Source organism: Eumetopias jubatus, unplaced genomic scaffold (assembly GCF_037043125.1).
Source record: "Eumetopias jubatus isolate StellerSeaLion01/CBP00866 unplaced genomic scaffold, mEumJub1_p1.0 scaffold_4, whole genome shotgun sequence".
In the NCBI taxonomy this organism is placed as follows: Eukaryota; Metazoa; Chordata; class Mammalia; order Carnivora; family Otariidae; genus Eumetopias; species Eumetopias jubatus.
The window spans coordinates 98,121,531-98,135,972 of NW_028274810.1; the positions used below are offsets into that span (position 1 = coordinate 98,121,531).

The 14,442-nt window shown below is 59.4% G+C and overlaps 1 protein-coding gene across 2 annotated transcripts in view; it reads right to left on the minus strand.

Annotated features, from left to right (window-relative positions):
- The window catches only part of TNFRSF1B (TNF receptor superfamily member 1B), a 33,547-nt gene extending 21,644 nt beyond the window's left edge, over positions 1-11,903 (minus strand). Inside the window, exon 1 of one of the 2 annotated variants that reach the window (XM_028108627.2) lies at positions 11,722-11,903. In XM_028108627.2, coding sequence (XP_027964428.1) covers positions 11,722-11,799 — 78 coding nt within the window. In that variant the 5' untranslated portion in view covers positions 11,800-11,903. The remainder of the gene's footprint in view (positions 1-11,721) is intronic. The other variant, XM_028108628.2, reaches the window with a different exon arrangement.
- Between the last annotated feature and the right edge of the window lie 2,539 nt (positions 11,904-14,442).

The following is a 14,442-nucleotide window of genomic DNA, read 5'->3' on the forward strand; positions in this document are numbered from 1 at the left end:
AGCCTGGGCAGGTGGCCTCTGGGAGGAGAGGGGCCCGAGATGTAGAACCCGGCATCTTGGAGGAGCACTAGACTGAGGTTAGAGCATCTGGGTGCACACGCTGGTCCTGGGTGACTTGCGGGTGTCACTTACCCTCTTGGAGCCTCTACACTGTCACCTGTAAAAAGGCGACACATAGGCCTTGCCCTGCCTCGTCCTGGAGCCGTTGTAAGAACAAAGGCAGGGGGTCTGAACTCAGGTTCACCACCTGCTCCCAGGGGGGCCCCCGGGGGAGCCCTCAGGGTCTGCAAAGGTCCTGAATTACAGACTTGTGTCAGACAGAATATTAGAACTGGCTCCTTCTGCTTGGTTTCAGCTACAAATGGACAAGGTGAGGACAAGTTGCCCGGGGCCCGGGCGGTGCTAGATGGCTCATGTGGGCCTTGCAAAGGAGGGGGTTCCCTCCCACCTTGAGGCCAAGTGTGGGGAAGCTGACCTGTGCTCCTTGGAGTTACAGGGTCACCCATGCGCTAATCCCAGGCCTAGTCCTCGAGGAGATAAAGTCAGGAGACCGCGGCAGGCCAGCTGCCACGACAGTGGGGTGGAGGCCTCACTGGGGCAGAGAGAGAGGGAGAGTCCCACGGGCCAGATGTGAGCTTCCTGGGGTCGTTGCCTCAGGTGGTCCCAAAGAGGCTTCGCTCCAGGGGAACACCTGCAGGGGTGACAGGACCCCAAAATAAAGAGCCTGGGTGAGTGGCCAAAACCCAGGGACGCAGAGTCCAGGAGAAGGGACAGTAATATGGCAGTGAGTTCCCGAAAGCAAGTGAGCCTCAGAGACCTGCCGGGGCCAAAGCCATGGCCAGACGAGAGTCACCTGGGGAGTCAGGCTTGCCTTTTCCTGCCCGCTGCCCCCTCCCTTCCTGACCTCCTCCCCACTCACTCTGGTCCTGGAGGGACCGGGGAGGAAGAACCAGTTCAAGGTGGACACTGCCCCGGGGCTGTCAGCCAGCAAGTGGCAGAGGCGGGTCGGCCTCGCCAGTCCGAGTCTGGAGTCTGAGTCCGCGCTCTCGGGGGGAACGGGGCAAAACCTGCCCCAGATGACTTCCGGTCTTTCCCTGCTCCTGGAGCACGGCCTGGCCCCGCATGTACCCCAAGGTGGCGGCCCTCTGTCCCTTCTCCTATTTATAAGTAGACAGTGAGAGAGCGGAAGGCAAAGCAGGGCAGGCCCGGGGAAGGAGAAGCGGCTCCCACCAGGCAATGTCTTCCCAGAGCACTACAACTCTGCACGGAGCCTTCTGCTCTTCCTGTCAACCGTTAGCGCAACATCTTTGGGGTCTTCAAGGCTTTCGAATTTTCTGGAGACCCGACCCACCCCACCCCGCCCGAACTTAGATGCCAGTATCGTTGGGAAGGGGTCACAGCGCCGGCCTCCCCCAGGAGCACCGCTGGGGGCGGGGAGAGGGCAGGAAGGGGGGAAGGTGGGGAGAGACCCCAGGGAGAAGCTTCAGGCTTTGGGGAGTAGCCTGCGCCTCTCAAACCAATCCTTTTCACAGAGCCAGAAAGACAGGGAGACTGTGCAGACCCCGGGGAAACGCCTACCGTCTACACACAGCACTGGGCACCGCATGCATTCCCTCCTTTATTCCTGCACCAACGCAAGGAGATCGCTATGACCCCATTTTAGGGATGCAGCGATAGAGGCCTCCGGAGCGTCCGTGCTAAGTCCAAGAACAGGTAGCAAGTAGCAGATGGGAGCTCATCCCAGCCACGTCTGCCTCCGTGTCCTTGGACAGTTTCACACCTTGTGGTCTTGTCCCGCTCCTTTGTTTTATAGAAGAGGGGCCCCGAGAGGGACAGTGACCGCTCTGAGAATACTCAGTGAGCAAGGTGCGGGGGGAGGCAGTGACTCTCCCAGAAGGGTCTCCAGGGTCCCAGGGCCAGAGGCCACAGCTGTGGGGAGGGGCGGAGGCGTCTGCGAAGGACACCGGGACCCCACACAGGTGGAAGCCCTCTTCGAGCAATAGAGAAACCCCATCATTTGCATGGTAGCCCCTGGGACCCTGCGATAGGGTGGGAGGCGGCAGAGCCGTCTGGGGCTCCATCTTGGGGGCTCGTGGGAGCCCCAGGGACGGCGGGGGGGGGGGGCGGCACAGCCACATCAGGCCAGGCCGACCCGGGGGCGCCGCCGGGGCCGGGGCAGCGGAGGCTCGTCTGCCGTCATGGACAGCAGTGGCATCCGCGTCAGGCAAGAGGGACCACATCACAGGCGGCGGCCCAGGGGTGACACATCCCCCTCTCGGCCTCCTCCTGTGATGTCACTTTAGAAGTGAGCCAGGGGCAGACAGGAAGCTCGGGCTGGTATCCGGTTCTGGGGGCCAGGTTGGTGCTCAGTGCCAGGGCTTGAATCTAGCAGGGTGTGGCCCCTGCCCCCGAGGAGCTAGTAGCAGAGGGCACCCCTCTCCATCCCCCCACAGCCCTACACGCACCGGCCTGTCCTGTCGGCGTGGCCTCCTCAGTGTCCCTGGCTCCTGTCTCCCCTCCCTTGGCGTCTCCCGCCAGCTACAGCCTCCTCCCTCTTGGTCCCCAGGCTTTCCAGATGGACCCAAAGCCACCTTCCTACAGCCAAGTCTAGCCCGGTTTAAACCATCCTGCAGCCTCGGTTCTGTCATCTATAAAATGGGGACAAACACAGTGCCCACCACATAGGGCCAGTATGATTCACCAGTAGTAAGAGCGCCAAGCGTGACTTGCGGGGGTTTTTATTACTCATTGCTTTAGGCCCAGGACACAGGACACAGCAGGTGCCTAATAGATGCTGAATTGTTTAACAGAAGCAAAAGTCTTTGTTTCCAGTTAGTTGAAATGAGTTGGAGCCCACATGAGAACGGGGCAGGAAATGGCTCACAGAGAGAGAAGGAGATGTCTGTCCTTAGTTGGGGGAGACCAACTGGCAGCTTTCAGAGAAGAGTCCCTCCCAGGCACGGCGACCAGCATTACATCTGGGTGGTGGTTTACGTGCAGAGGTCTGGAGCCCGACCGCCTGGGGTGGAATCTTGGCCCTGCCTCCAGTGAGCTGAACCCCTGTGCCTCAGTTGCCTCTAGAATGGGGGTAGTGATGGTACCCCTCCCCAGGGGCCTGTGAGGGCTGAGGGCTCAGGGAAGGCATGAGACCCTTGCCCGGCCCCGTGAAGCACCCCCTGGATGTCAGCCCCAGCCCCAATGGGAAGTGACAGAGACACCTCCGTCCCCACCTTACCAAGGGGGGAAAAGCGAAGCGCAGAGGAGCGCAAGGCCCCCGGGTACTCTGGCAGCAGAGCGAGGCCCCCCAGGAATCCTGCCCCCTGCCAGTGGGGGGCACATCACCTCTCACACTACACCTGGGATGAGTGGGTCAGCCGGAGCCCAGGTAACCGAGGCCAGGGTCAGTCACCCTGTGGCTCGCCATGACAGCTCCAGGAACACCTGGCTCCGGCTGGGGCAGGGCTGAAGGCAGATGCGCCTTGTGTTTCAGGATGGGACAGAGAGAGACAGCTCCTCTTCCTCCTGAGTACCTCTGTCCCACACTAGGTCTTGGGTCCAGTCCAAAGGCCCCTTTTCCTCCCTGAAGCCTTCAAGCCTTCCTTGCTCTTCCTCTTCTGCTGCGAACCCCTCAGCCCAGGGCTCTGGCTTCAGTGATTACACTCTACCTCATCTGGCCTGCCCGCCAAGGCCAGAGTGACCTTCCTACATACTCTGCTCTAGTCACTCCCTTACTTGAAAACTATCAGTGGCTCCCTATTGCCTCAACCCCAGCCAGGCAGTGAGGATGGTGTCGAAATAGGGACTCTGGAGTGAAGCTGCCTGGCTTTGAATTCGGACGCCCCCCCTTATTAGCCAGCAGCATGAGAGTTTGTTCAAGAAATGAGGTTAATAAACATCAATCTTTTCATCCACAGACAGTACACGTTTTGGGGGACCTGTTGTGAGGAGTAAGTGAAATAAGACACGTAAAGTGTTGGGCGCCTGCGTGGCTCAGTCGGTGGAAGCGTCTGCTTTTGTTCAGCTCAGGTCATGATCTCAGTGTCCTGGGATCGAGCCCCGCATCGGGCTCCCCGAGCAGGGAGCCTGCTTCTCCCTCTGCCTCTGTCCCTGCCTCGTGTTCTCTCTCTTGCTCTCAAATAAATAAATAAAATCTTAAAAAAAAAAAAAGAAGAAGAAGAAGAAGACATGTAAAATGTTTAGGAAACACTCCCCACATCATAGGTGCTCCCACTTTCTAATGTGATCTTTACGTTTTTTACTACTCGCGTTCCCTGGCCCCAAACAGCTGATGGCCTCCTGTGCCATCGCCGTGCCGCACGAGGCTTTAGCTCCCGCCAGGACAGTCTAGCTACTGTCCCCTGCCATTCCCGCCACCACGCCTCCCTCCACACCACTCCCCACCCTGCCCACCCTCGGGGCTCAGCTTTTAGAGGGATCCCTGTGTGGTCCTTGCAGGAGGAGGACCTTCCAGGAGGACCCAGAAGAGGACAGGGTGGGGGGGGGGGCAGAGCCAGGGAGGTGACAAGAAAAGATGGGGGCAGTGACCAAGGGGCCCGGGGAGCCGAAGCTGGAGTCTCTGCGAGTGGCAGACGGAAGCCCCGGGCTGTGGGCCGGCAGGAGGAAGGACAGACAGGGGTGCCCAGGACGCCGGTGCGCAGCCTGCTCGCTAAGGTAAAGTGCCGGGAGCCCTTCCCAGGAGAGTCCCTGTCAAGTCCAGACGGAGCCTCAACGGCACTCCACCCTCTACCCAAAGCCACAACCCCCACCCCTGCACCACCTCCCCCAGTCTAACATTTGGGGCCAAAGGACTCTAAGGCAGGGGTGGGCGAGGTCCCTGCTGATCTCAGTGTCCAGGGAGGGCAGCTGAGCCAGGACCAGACCCCCAGCTCCCAGTCTCATGCTCCAGACCCTCCCGCAGCCTCTGGCGTCTCTCCTCATAGGCGTTGGACAAGGCCTCCCATGGATGGCCCAGGAGATACCGGTGCACAGCCTGCCTGTCCCCAAATCCCTCCCTACTCCACTCCCCACCCCCCTCCCAGGCCCACTCAATTCCCTGAACCCATGGCCACGGCAGCCATACCCACTCAAGGCCGAGCTCAGAGTGAAACAGATGGGTGGGCCACTGTCTGGACAGCAAAGGAAAACAAACAAAAGCCCCTGGGGATTTCTACCCTGTCTCTGGTCGGAGCGGCTGGGTCAACCCAGGGCCCGGCTCCAAAGCCGGGGACAGAGCAGTGGTTTGCCGGCCTCTTGAGGACCCAGCGCTCCAGAAACAGACTCAGCCTGTGGCTCATGAAGTCAGTCCGCATTCCACGCTGCCCATCTTCCCCACGCGTGTCCACTTGGCGTCTGCTACCAAAGCAGGGAGGGTGGCGGCCGCCTGGGGCCCGGGAGGTGGGTCCTGCAGCCTCCCTCCATGCCCACGTGCATCACTTGGTGTGAAAGAGCTGGCTGATGGGGCTTCTCGTTCTAGAAAGCGAACCAACAGTCTAGTGATCATAAACCTGCACAGGTTACACTGAGACATGGCCCCCACACACACACACACACACACACACACACACACACATACACGCAAAGGAGACGTGGAGGCTCAGAGACGTAGGGCAATGTCCCAGTCGGCGAGAAAGCAGGGCAGAGGCAGGACCACAGCGGCAGCCTGAGGCCTCCTGGGCAGCTGTCCCCCCACTCGGCTCCCCCCGCACGGCTCACATTTGGGGCAGAAGGAAATCTACACTTCCGAACCCCGGTCGGTAAACAGACACTTCCTCCTACTGGGTGCGCAACCCGAGAGCCCCAAACCACAGTGACGTCACTACCCCCACCCATGACCTCACAACACGCCACGGTGGAAAACGACCGCGGGGCCCACAGGGGTGGGCCCTGGGCTTCAGCGTCCCAGCCCCACCGTCGACAGCTCGGCAGAGGGGGACAGATGCCCACAGCCCTGGGCTGTAAAGGGGGCTGGCAGGACTCAGAACCAGCAGGGAGGGCTGTGTGCCCATCACAGGTGACAAAGGGCTTCTTCAAGGAAACCGTCACTCCCCACCCCGGCTTCCTTGAAGCTGTGGGTTCTCAGACAGCAGGCCCTGCAGTGGATGCCCACAGCACTGCCTTACCCCCAGTCTGGGGCCCCGAAGGGTCTGGCTTTTAAACTTTGCGAAGGGGCAGGGAGGCAGGAAACCCATGAATCCTGTGCTGCCCGAAGGTTCTGCGTCTGGCCTCAGAAGCAAGCTGACAGGCAGCCAGGAATTCTTGATGCCAAGGGTGCCTGAGTCAAGGAAATCATGCCAGGCCCAGCAAGTGGGACTGAGGTCAGCAGGGAGGCACTCTGGGAAGCCAAGACACTAACGGGGGGGGCGCTGGGCTCTTCTTCCTGGGAAAACTTCTGGAACCCCTTACCCCTCAGTCTGTGGCCTTTGTCAAGCATATGCGAAGCTGGCACTTTCCCAACATTCCAAAGACAGTGTTGGGATCAGTGGTGCGAGGTTTTATGGAAGGGGATGCTGGGCCCCAGAGAAGCTCAGTAACCCGAGCAAGGTCACACAGCAAGCCAGGGAACTCTGCTCTCCTGACACCCAGGCCAGGGCTCCTTCCTGCTGTCTTGGCAGTCCCTTGGAGGCTGGAGAAAGGACACCATGGCCTCAGGGGATCTTCCACAGGGCGCTCCCTTCTCAGGGTTACAACTAAACAGAACTTCGGGATCACAGAGGGTAGAAATGGAAGAGATTTTAGAGATAGCCCGGAAGGCCCATCTTGCAGGCGGGGAAGCTGAGGCCATTGGACCCCCCTATACTGTGCCAAGTGTGCCCCCCCGCTCACCCTCAAATGACACAGAGCACCTGTAACTCATGAAAGGAGCAGGGTTGTGACTCCCTGACCTGCCCCCCCTCCCCGCCAGCCATGGCCACATGCTCGGGTCCGCCCAGCGAGGGGCATCGGGGCAAGAAAGACCGCCAGGAAAAGGCAGGCGGCATGAGAGCTGCGCTCAGGGACGCTGGGCAGAAGCTCTGGGCAGCTGGAGGTCTGCCACCCACACCCTGGGGCCCCATGGCTCAGAGACAGAGACTCTGACTCCATGGTGGTCCCCACCTCAGCCCAAGCACCGCCCCACGACCCAGAGTCAGGTCAGGCCCCGCAAAACCACAAGTGCTCAACCAGCCACCGGGGAGCTTTGTACGGCCTACAAAGCACTTTTAACCCTGAAGTTAAGCCAGGGAGGTGGGGGTTGTACCCATTTTACAGATGGGAACACAGAGACCCCCAGAGACAGAACAACTTGCCAACAACACACAGCCTGTAAACAGCAGCGTAAGGATGTGTCTGTTCTGAGGCTTGGACCCTTCCCCTAAGTCATCAATAGTGCTTCCCCCTGGCCCGCCAGAGTGGCCGGAACTGGGAGCGGCGGCATCTCTACTCTGTTCCCGTTCCCCTGGTGGCACCCCTCTCTCCTCCCTAACCCCCAGCTTCCCTCCCTGCCCGCTTCTGGGCAAGTCACATGCGTACCAGGGCCCTGAGTCATTGCCCGTGGGTGGCCCTGTCACGAGCTCGCGTGGGGAAGTGAGGGACAGGAGGGAGCACTTTAGGGAGAGCACCCCTAGGCTCAGCAGACCCAAGCTCAACATGAAGAGGAGCCCAGAGAAATACCGGAGACAGAGGGAGACACGCTGGAACCCAGCCCTGCCACCACTGGCTTTTCACAAGTCTTCTGTCTCATCCATAAAACAGGGCCATGATAAAGGTCAAAGGAATATTGTTGCTCATTTAGTCAGTACTTTTTAGCACCTACTACATGCCAGGCCCTATTCTAAGCTAGGGGTTCTCAACAAGGGCAATTTCTCCCCCAGGGGACATTTAGCAATACCTAGTGACATTTTTAATTGTCACACAACGAAAGGGGGGCTACTAGTGGCATCGAGTGGGTAGAAGCCAGGCAATGCTGCTAAACACCCTACAGTACACAGGACGGCCCCACAACTAAAGGATGTCAGGAGCGCTAGCAACCCTGTTCTAGGCTGCGAGTCTACAGCGGCAAGCGGGTCCCTGCCCTCACCATGCTCACATTCCAGGAGGAAAATGCAATGAAAATGAGAAAGACACAGAACAGGCGATGGGTGTTATATAAGAAAACAAAGCAGGTCGGGGAGGGAGAGCGCCCGGTAGAGAGCTTTTTTTAGGCAGGATGGTCAGAGAAGGGCTCTCTGAGGAGATTTCATCTGAGCAAAAAAAAGTGGAGTGAATGAGACTAGGGGATATCAGCAGGAGAAGCTTTTCAAGATGAAGGGCAAGGCAAGTGCAAAGGCCCTGAGGCAGGTATGTATGTGGCATGCCCAAGGACCAGAAAAGCAGCCAGTGTGGCATAAAACTGAGAACTAGCGCTAAATGTAAGACACACGCGCGCGCGCACGTACCATGGTTGGCATCAAAATCTCACCCACCCCCTGCACTGGATGGTCAGGACCATAAACTACCTCCCAGCCCTGGGGAGGAACAGTGCTCCAGGAGCCCCTGGCTCAGGCTCCAGGATGGCAGTGAGGGTCACTACCCGACCTAAAATGCCAGGCAGGTTCTCAGCCATCTCTGCTATAATGCCTTTCACACCCACTCGGCTCTGTGAGGACAGCAAAGTGGGAAATACTTTCCATGTCCACAGACAGGAAAACGGAGGCTCACTAACTTGGCCTGCCTCACAAGGGCAGGTAGGGGCAGAGCCCAGGTCTGTGACCATTGGCGATGTGGCTCCTGGAGGGCTGGAGCCGGGTCATGGGCATCTCGAGGTCCCCAGAGCCCAGCACTAGTGGGCCTGGAGTAGGTGTCCATGAATGTTGGGGGAATGAATGAATGGCATGCATCAGGGTGCCTGGCCGCCTGCCCACTGCCGTCTGATGGAGTGCCCCACCACCAGGCCACATCCTCAGTCAGCACCCAGGTCCCCCTCTGGGATGTCAGGCTGGGGGCAAAGGAACATCCTGGGGCAGCAGGTACCCTGCTCACGCATCTCCACACCAAAGGCCATCATCCCCAGGCCAGGCTGGGAGTCCTAACCTCTCCCCTTAACTCGAGCTGGCTCCAGAGCCCTGCATGATGAAGAGGCAAGTGGTGAGCCCTCTGCCTCAAGACTTTGCAGTGGGAGGTGGGCCCAACCCCATCCCCAGCAACGAGCAGGCAGACAGCCAGACAGCTGGGGAACCTGCCTGCCCACCGCCATCAGAGGGCACCGAGTGCTCACCTAACCTGCTGGCTTTCCTGCTGAATGAATGAATGACTGGATGAAGGAATCATGCTTTCTACACCAGCCAGCTTTTAAAGGAGGCAAAAGCCCTAATGGCAGTGAGTCTGCCACACAGGCAGCCAGGCTGGGTCTCCTGGGAGCTCCTTCTGCGACTACAGAGTCACAGCCAACATTCCTAAGGACACAGTGAGCGTGCGGGACCTGGCGGGGCAGGAGGGGCATCCAGACACGGGGGGGGGGGGGGGGGGGGGAGGGCGGTGATACCGAAAGGAGCTCTGCAATCAGGCGGACCTGTGTTCAAATCCCCGCAGCCCCCGCCCCGCCCCCAGCTCTGCATTCCTGGAAAATGCCACAGCCTCTCTGGGGCTCAGCTTCCACATCTCTAAATGCGAACCGCAGCATCCCCATTTTAGGAGTTGCTGTAAGGAAGCTTCCAGCGAGGTGCTGTACGGAAGGCCTAGGACAGTGCCTGGCACTTCGCTCCCAAAAAAAGGAGCTACTGTGGTACTAACAAGGACGAGGAGGACCCCACCGGCCCTGCACTCCAGGAAATTTCCACCTGTTGAGGTAGGTAAGACACAACTAGATTAAAAAGCAGAACAGAGTCTGTCCTTGGGCGGAACAAAGAGCCGAAGATCCAATCCAGCTGGGAGAATGAGGAAAGGCTTTCCAGGAGAGCGGAGGCATGTGGGAAAGGCCCTGACGGAGGAGGCAAGGGGAGGGCCACGAGAAGGGGACAGCTCGATGACCCCATTTCACTGGATGTGGGGTACGGATGCAGGCAGGTGGCAGAAAGAACCCAGACCCTTGACTCACTCCAACCTGGGACACCGGGGGGAATTTCTCCCTCCACCACTGGGAGCCATAGGAGGCTTCTCAGGCAGGGACAGAGGAGCGAGGCCACCAAGGAAGACCAGTGGGAGAGGCGGCAGGGTCCAGGAGACCAGCCCCAAGGCTGTGGAGACAGTCCCGGGGGGATGGAGCATGCTGGTCAGGAGGGCTGGGAAGTGAGAGGCACGGGGGACCCCTCATACTACTCCAGGACTCGGGCCTGGTGTCCCACAGAGAAGCCCTGTACCTCTTCCCCGGGGGGGCTCCCATGACTCCAGGGTTCAGGAGCACAGCACAACACCCCTCAAGGCCTGAGTCTGTGACTTGATCCTGCATTCAGGCTCTCAGAGCTGGGACTCTCTCCTGACCCTCCTCTGTTTTCAGGACCACCTCTGGGGCAGCCCCCCAGGACACATCCTGGCACCCTCTGCGGGTGAGTCAATTCTGTTCTGACAGCCTCCAACCTCTGCCCTCAAGAAATGGACTCTGAGGTTCACTCTAGTCGCATCCAGTCAATCACTTTGCGTTACGAGCATCAGCCAATGTCACCTGCCACCCTCCTCCAGGCAAGACGTTCACCTGAGCCGGCACACCACACGTCCATCAGGATGAGCTCAAGAGGAAGGGACGAAGGCACACCTCCTCCCCAGTCAAGCCAGGCGGGGTGGAAGGGGAAATGCCCCCCTTTAAAGGAAGAGCGCCCCCATGCCCGTCCATGAAATACAAGTTCTCCGAGCCCCTGTTTGCCTCCTTTGTGAAATGGGGTTACTCTCTATCTTACCAGACTATGGAGACAGCCAAAGAAGGCAAAGGATGAGCAATCCCTTTGCAGACTCTACCTTGCTACTGCGGTGGGTGCAGGTAATATTGACCAGCTCCTCTGGGGCCTCTGCTTTCTCCAGGTTCCTGGAGTCCCTCAGGGGCCCCGTCTGTCTTTGGTAACCAGCCCAGAAGTCCTCCCTCACCTCCTGTGTCCCCAGGGCTCAGCCCAGAAGAACCTGAAGACACTGTCTCCTCCCCATTACCCAGAGCCCACAGAGAACAGGCTCTGAAATGGTCGCCGGACACCCCAAGTCGGCCCTGGGGAGGGGGTCGGTGCAAAGAGCACGGGGACAGCCCACGGTCCTCCCGTGCCCTTATCAGGCGCTTACTGCACACCTGACCCTGTTCTTTCAGGCGCGCAACCCCGGTATTTCTAAGAAAGAGGAAAACCATAGCCCAGAGGAGGAGGATATCTGAAAAGGGTGCCGGCGTCCGCCGTGGGGACAGCGCCCCAGTACCGAACCCCCTCCCCCACGCCGTGGGAGGCAGGCAGGGGTGTCCGAGCTGGGGTCCAGGCTCCAGCGGGGATCAGCCCAGGGACGGCTGGCCAGCCCCCAAACACTCGGGCCTGCGGGGGCGGAGGGGCCGGGCTGCGCCGCGGGGACCAGAGTTCGGGTGGCCCGAGCGCACGTGTGCCACACCGGCCTCGGGGGCCGCAGCGGGTGTCCAGGCGCGCGCGCGCGCGCCGTGCGTCTGGCCGGCGGAGGGCGGCGCCTCGGTCGCCCCGAGCCCCCGCACGGCACCCCGGAGGGAGTGGGGCGGGAGCGCGGCCGGGGTGCCCCGGGATGGGGGGTGCGCGCCAGCCGGTGGGCGTGAGGGCCGCGCGAGTCACCCACCTGGGCCGGCACGGCGTGCCCCGCGCCCCAGAGCTGCAGTCCGACGGCCAGCGCGGCCCAGAGGGCGGCGGGCGCCATGGTGCGGGGGGCGGCGGCGGCCGAGCGCGGGCGGGTCCGGCAGTCCCTGCCTGTCGCGCCCTCGCGCCCTCGCGCCCTCGCGCCCTCGCGCCTCCTCTCCGCGCTCCGCTGCCTCCGGCGCCTCGGACGGAAAGCGAAACCGGCGCGCGGGCTGCGGGAGGGAGGCAGGTGGAGGGGCGGGGCGGGGCGGGGCCTCTACGCCACACCTCCTCCCACGCCCCCTCCTCGGCGCGCCGCCCCGCACCCCTACCCCGGCTCTCACCCCGCCCCCCGCGGGGCCCAGCTCGAACCCCGGCTCCACCGACCGACCCGTGTGCCGGTCGGTCCCGCCAGCGCCAGCCACTCCCAGCCCTCGGGGACCTCTCAGCCTCCTTCTCGGACTCCCCGCTTTCGAGTCCGCCTCCCAGCAGGTTTACTGCTGCCGCCAGGCTGTGCCTCTCCACCCGGCCTGTGTTCCCCCTACCCCTCCCACCTCCTGAGGCACTAACTTGAAAAACATCTCACAAAGGTGCCACTAGCTCTGGGGGGACCGCCGGTGTTCTACATAATTCAGTCATTTAGACTAGAGCCAGACCACTTGAGTGAGTCTCTGCATTACCCTCATAGGGTTACATTTTCTGAAGATTAAAAGCTATATATTACATATAATATAGTATATATTATATGTGTGTGTACGCTTACAAAATATATCTGTAACTTAATAAACTGTGTATACTTTATTAGCCGCTATGACTATGATTCACTTGTGCATTTATCCTTAAACATTTTCTTTTTTTTTAAGTAGGCTCCATGCCCAATGTGGGGCTTGAACTCACAGCCCTGAAATCAAGAGTCCTGCGCTCCACCCGGACTGAACCAGCCAGGCCCCCCTATCTTTAAACATTCTTCAAGCCCTTCTGAGAGTGGGCCAGACCCTGCCCTGCCTTCCCCTGTCTGGGTAACTGACAAGTAAACAGAGGCTGGGGCAGAAAGCCATCCAGGGAGTTGAGGGGGCCCAGAATGGGGCTGGCTAGCTTCCCTAGGGCTCATATCATGACTGAGCACCCACTCAAGCTGCCATCTTACTTTCTTCCTTTGAGTGGCAACTCTAATGCAAAGGCCAGCCCTGTGTGGCAAGAACGTCGCCCCCCAGCCCTGGGAGTCCTTGTCCCCAGCCCAGAGGACATTTCTGAGGAGTGACGTGGGCAGGGCGGCAGGACACTATTCTGTTCCCCGGTTCCCTCACGGCAGGCTGCCCAAGAGGTTCAGGGACCTCTCCTCTGGGCCACCAGCCCCGATGATGGAGACGGCAAGGATGGTGCTTCCAGGCGCTGAATGAATGAGAAACTGGGAAGTGACTTGTGGGGTGGAAAATCCCACCTCCTGACCAGGAGTCTGGGAAATTACCTGGTTCCCAAACATTTCTGAGAGATAGGCCCTGATGAGGGTGCCACTAGCACAGACCACAAACTGAACTCCATGTAGAGAGTCAGCCTCTAAAACGAGCATAAAGATTTCTTCTTTATGGCCCTTACGAGTCTCACCTGGGAGTTTTGAGGACTCCCTGATCCGTAAGAGAGAGCCAAAGACCAGGAATGAGGTGTCACCTGGTGGAAGCAGGGGCAAATGGTTCTCCGTGGATGATTCACACACACCTCAAACCCAGTGGGTCCCATGGACCCATCCCCACCAACGGCTCCCCATCCCAGTGAATGGCACCCCCACCGCCCAAAAGTTGGGGATCCTTCTGGGATCCCACCTCCCAGCCCAACTCCATCAGCTGGATTCAAGGCGTGGGTGGCAGCTAAGTCAAGAGGAAAGCAAACCCTATGCCTAGTGATTCTCTTAAAGGGTATCTGGGGATGTCTGCGTGGCTCAGTCGGTTAAACACTGACTTTTGATTTCGGCTCAGGCCGTGATCTCAGGGTCGTGAGATTGGGCCCTGCGTCGAGCCCTGTGTCGGGCTCCGAGCTGGGCATGGAGCCTGCTTGAGATTCTCTCTCTCTCCTGCTGCCTTTCCTCAACCTCCTCAACCCCACTTGTGCTCTCTCCATCTCTCGCTAAAGATTTTTTTTTTTTTTTTTTTTTGGACAGAGAGAGACACAGTGAGAGAGGGAACACAAGCAGGGGGAGCAGGAGAGGGAGAAGCAGGCTTCCCGCCGAGCAGGGAGCCCGATGAGGGGTCGATCCCAGGACCCCGGGATCACGACCCGAGCCGAAGGCAGACGCTTAACAACTGCGCCATGCAGGCGCCCCTCTCCACCTCTCTCTCTCAAAAAAAAAAAAAAAAAAAGGTGTAAACTTAACAAGAATATATATTATAAAGATATTTAATACAGAGGAATTAGTTATAAAGATGTTAGAGGAATTAAAAGAACAATTAGGGGAAGGGAAGACAACCCTGAGATTAGCAAATGCAAGAAGCCACCACCACCTCTAGGGCTGGAGACAATGCTTCCTCAGCCAGGAGCCAGGGCATGGGGGGGTGGGGGGGGGATCTGGAACTGTGGAGAAGACAGAGCCTCTGCAGGAGACCGCACATGAAGTACAGAGGGAAATATCCTGGCTTCTCCCTTCCTCCCTCGCACTAATCTCCCACCAGTGCCTCCCATTGGCCAAACCTAAGATGGAAAACATTTGACAAAGGAACTTGGGAAATGTCGT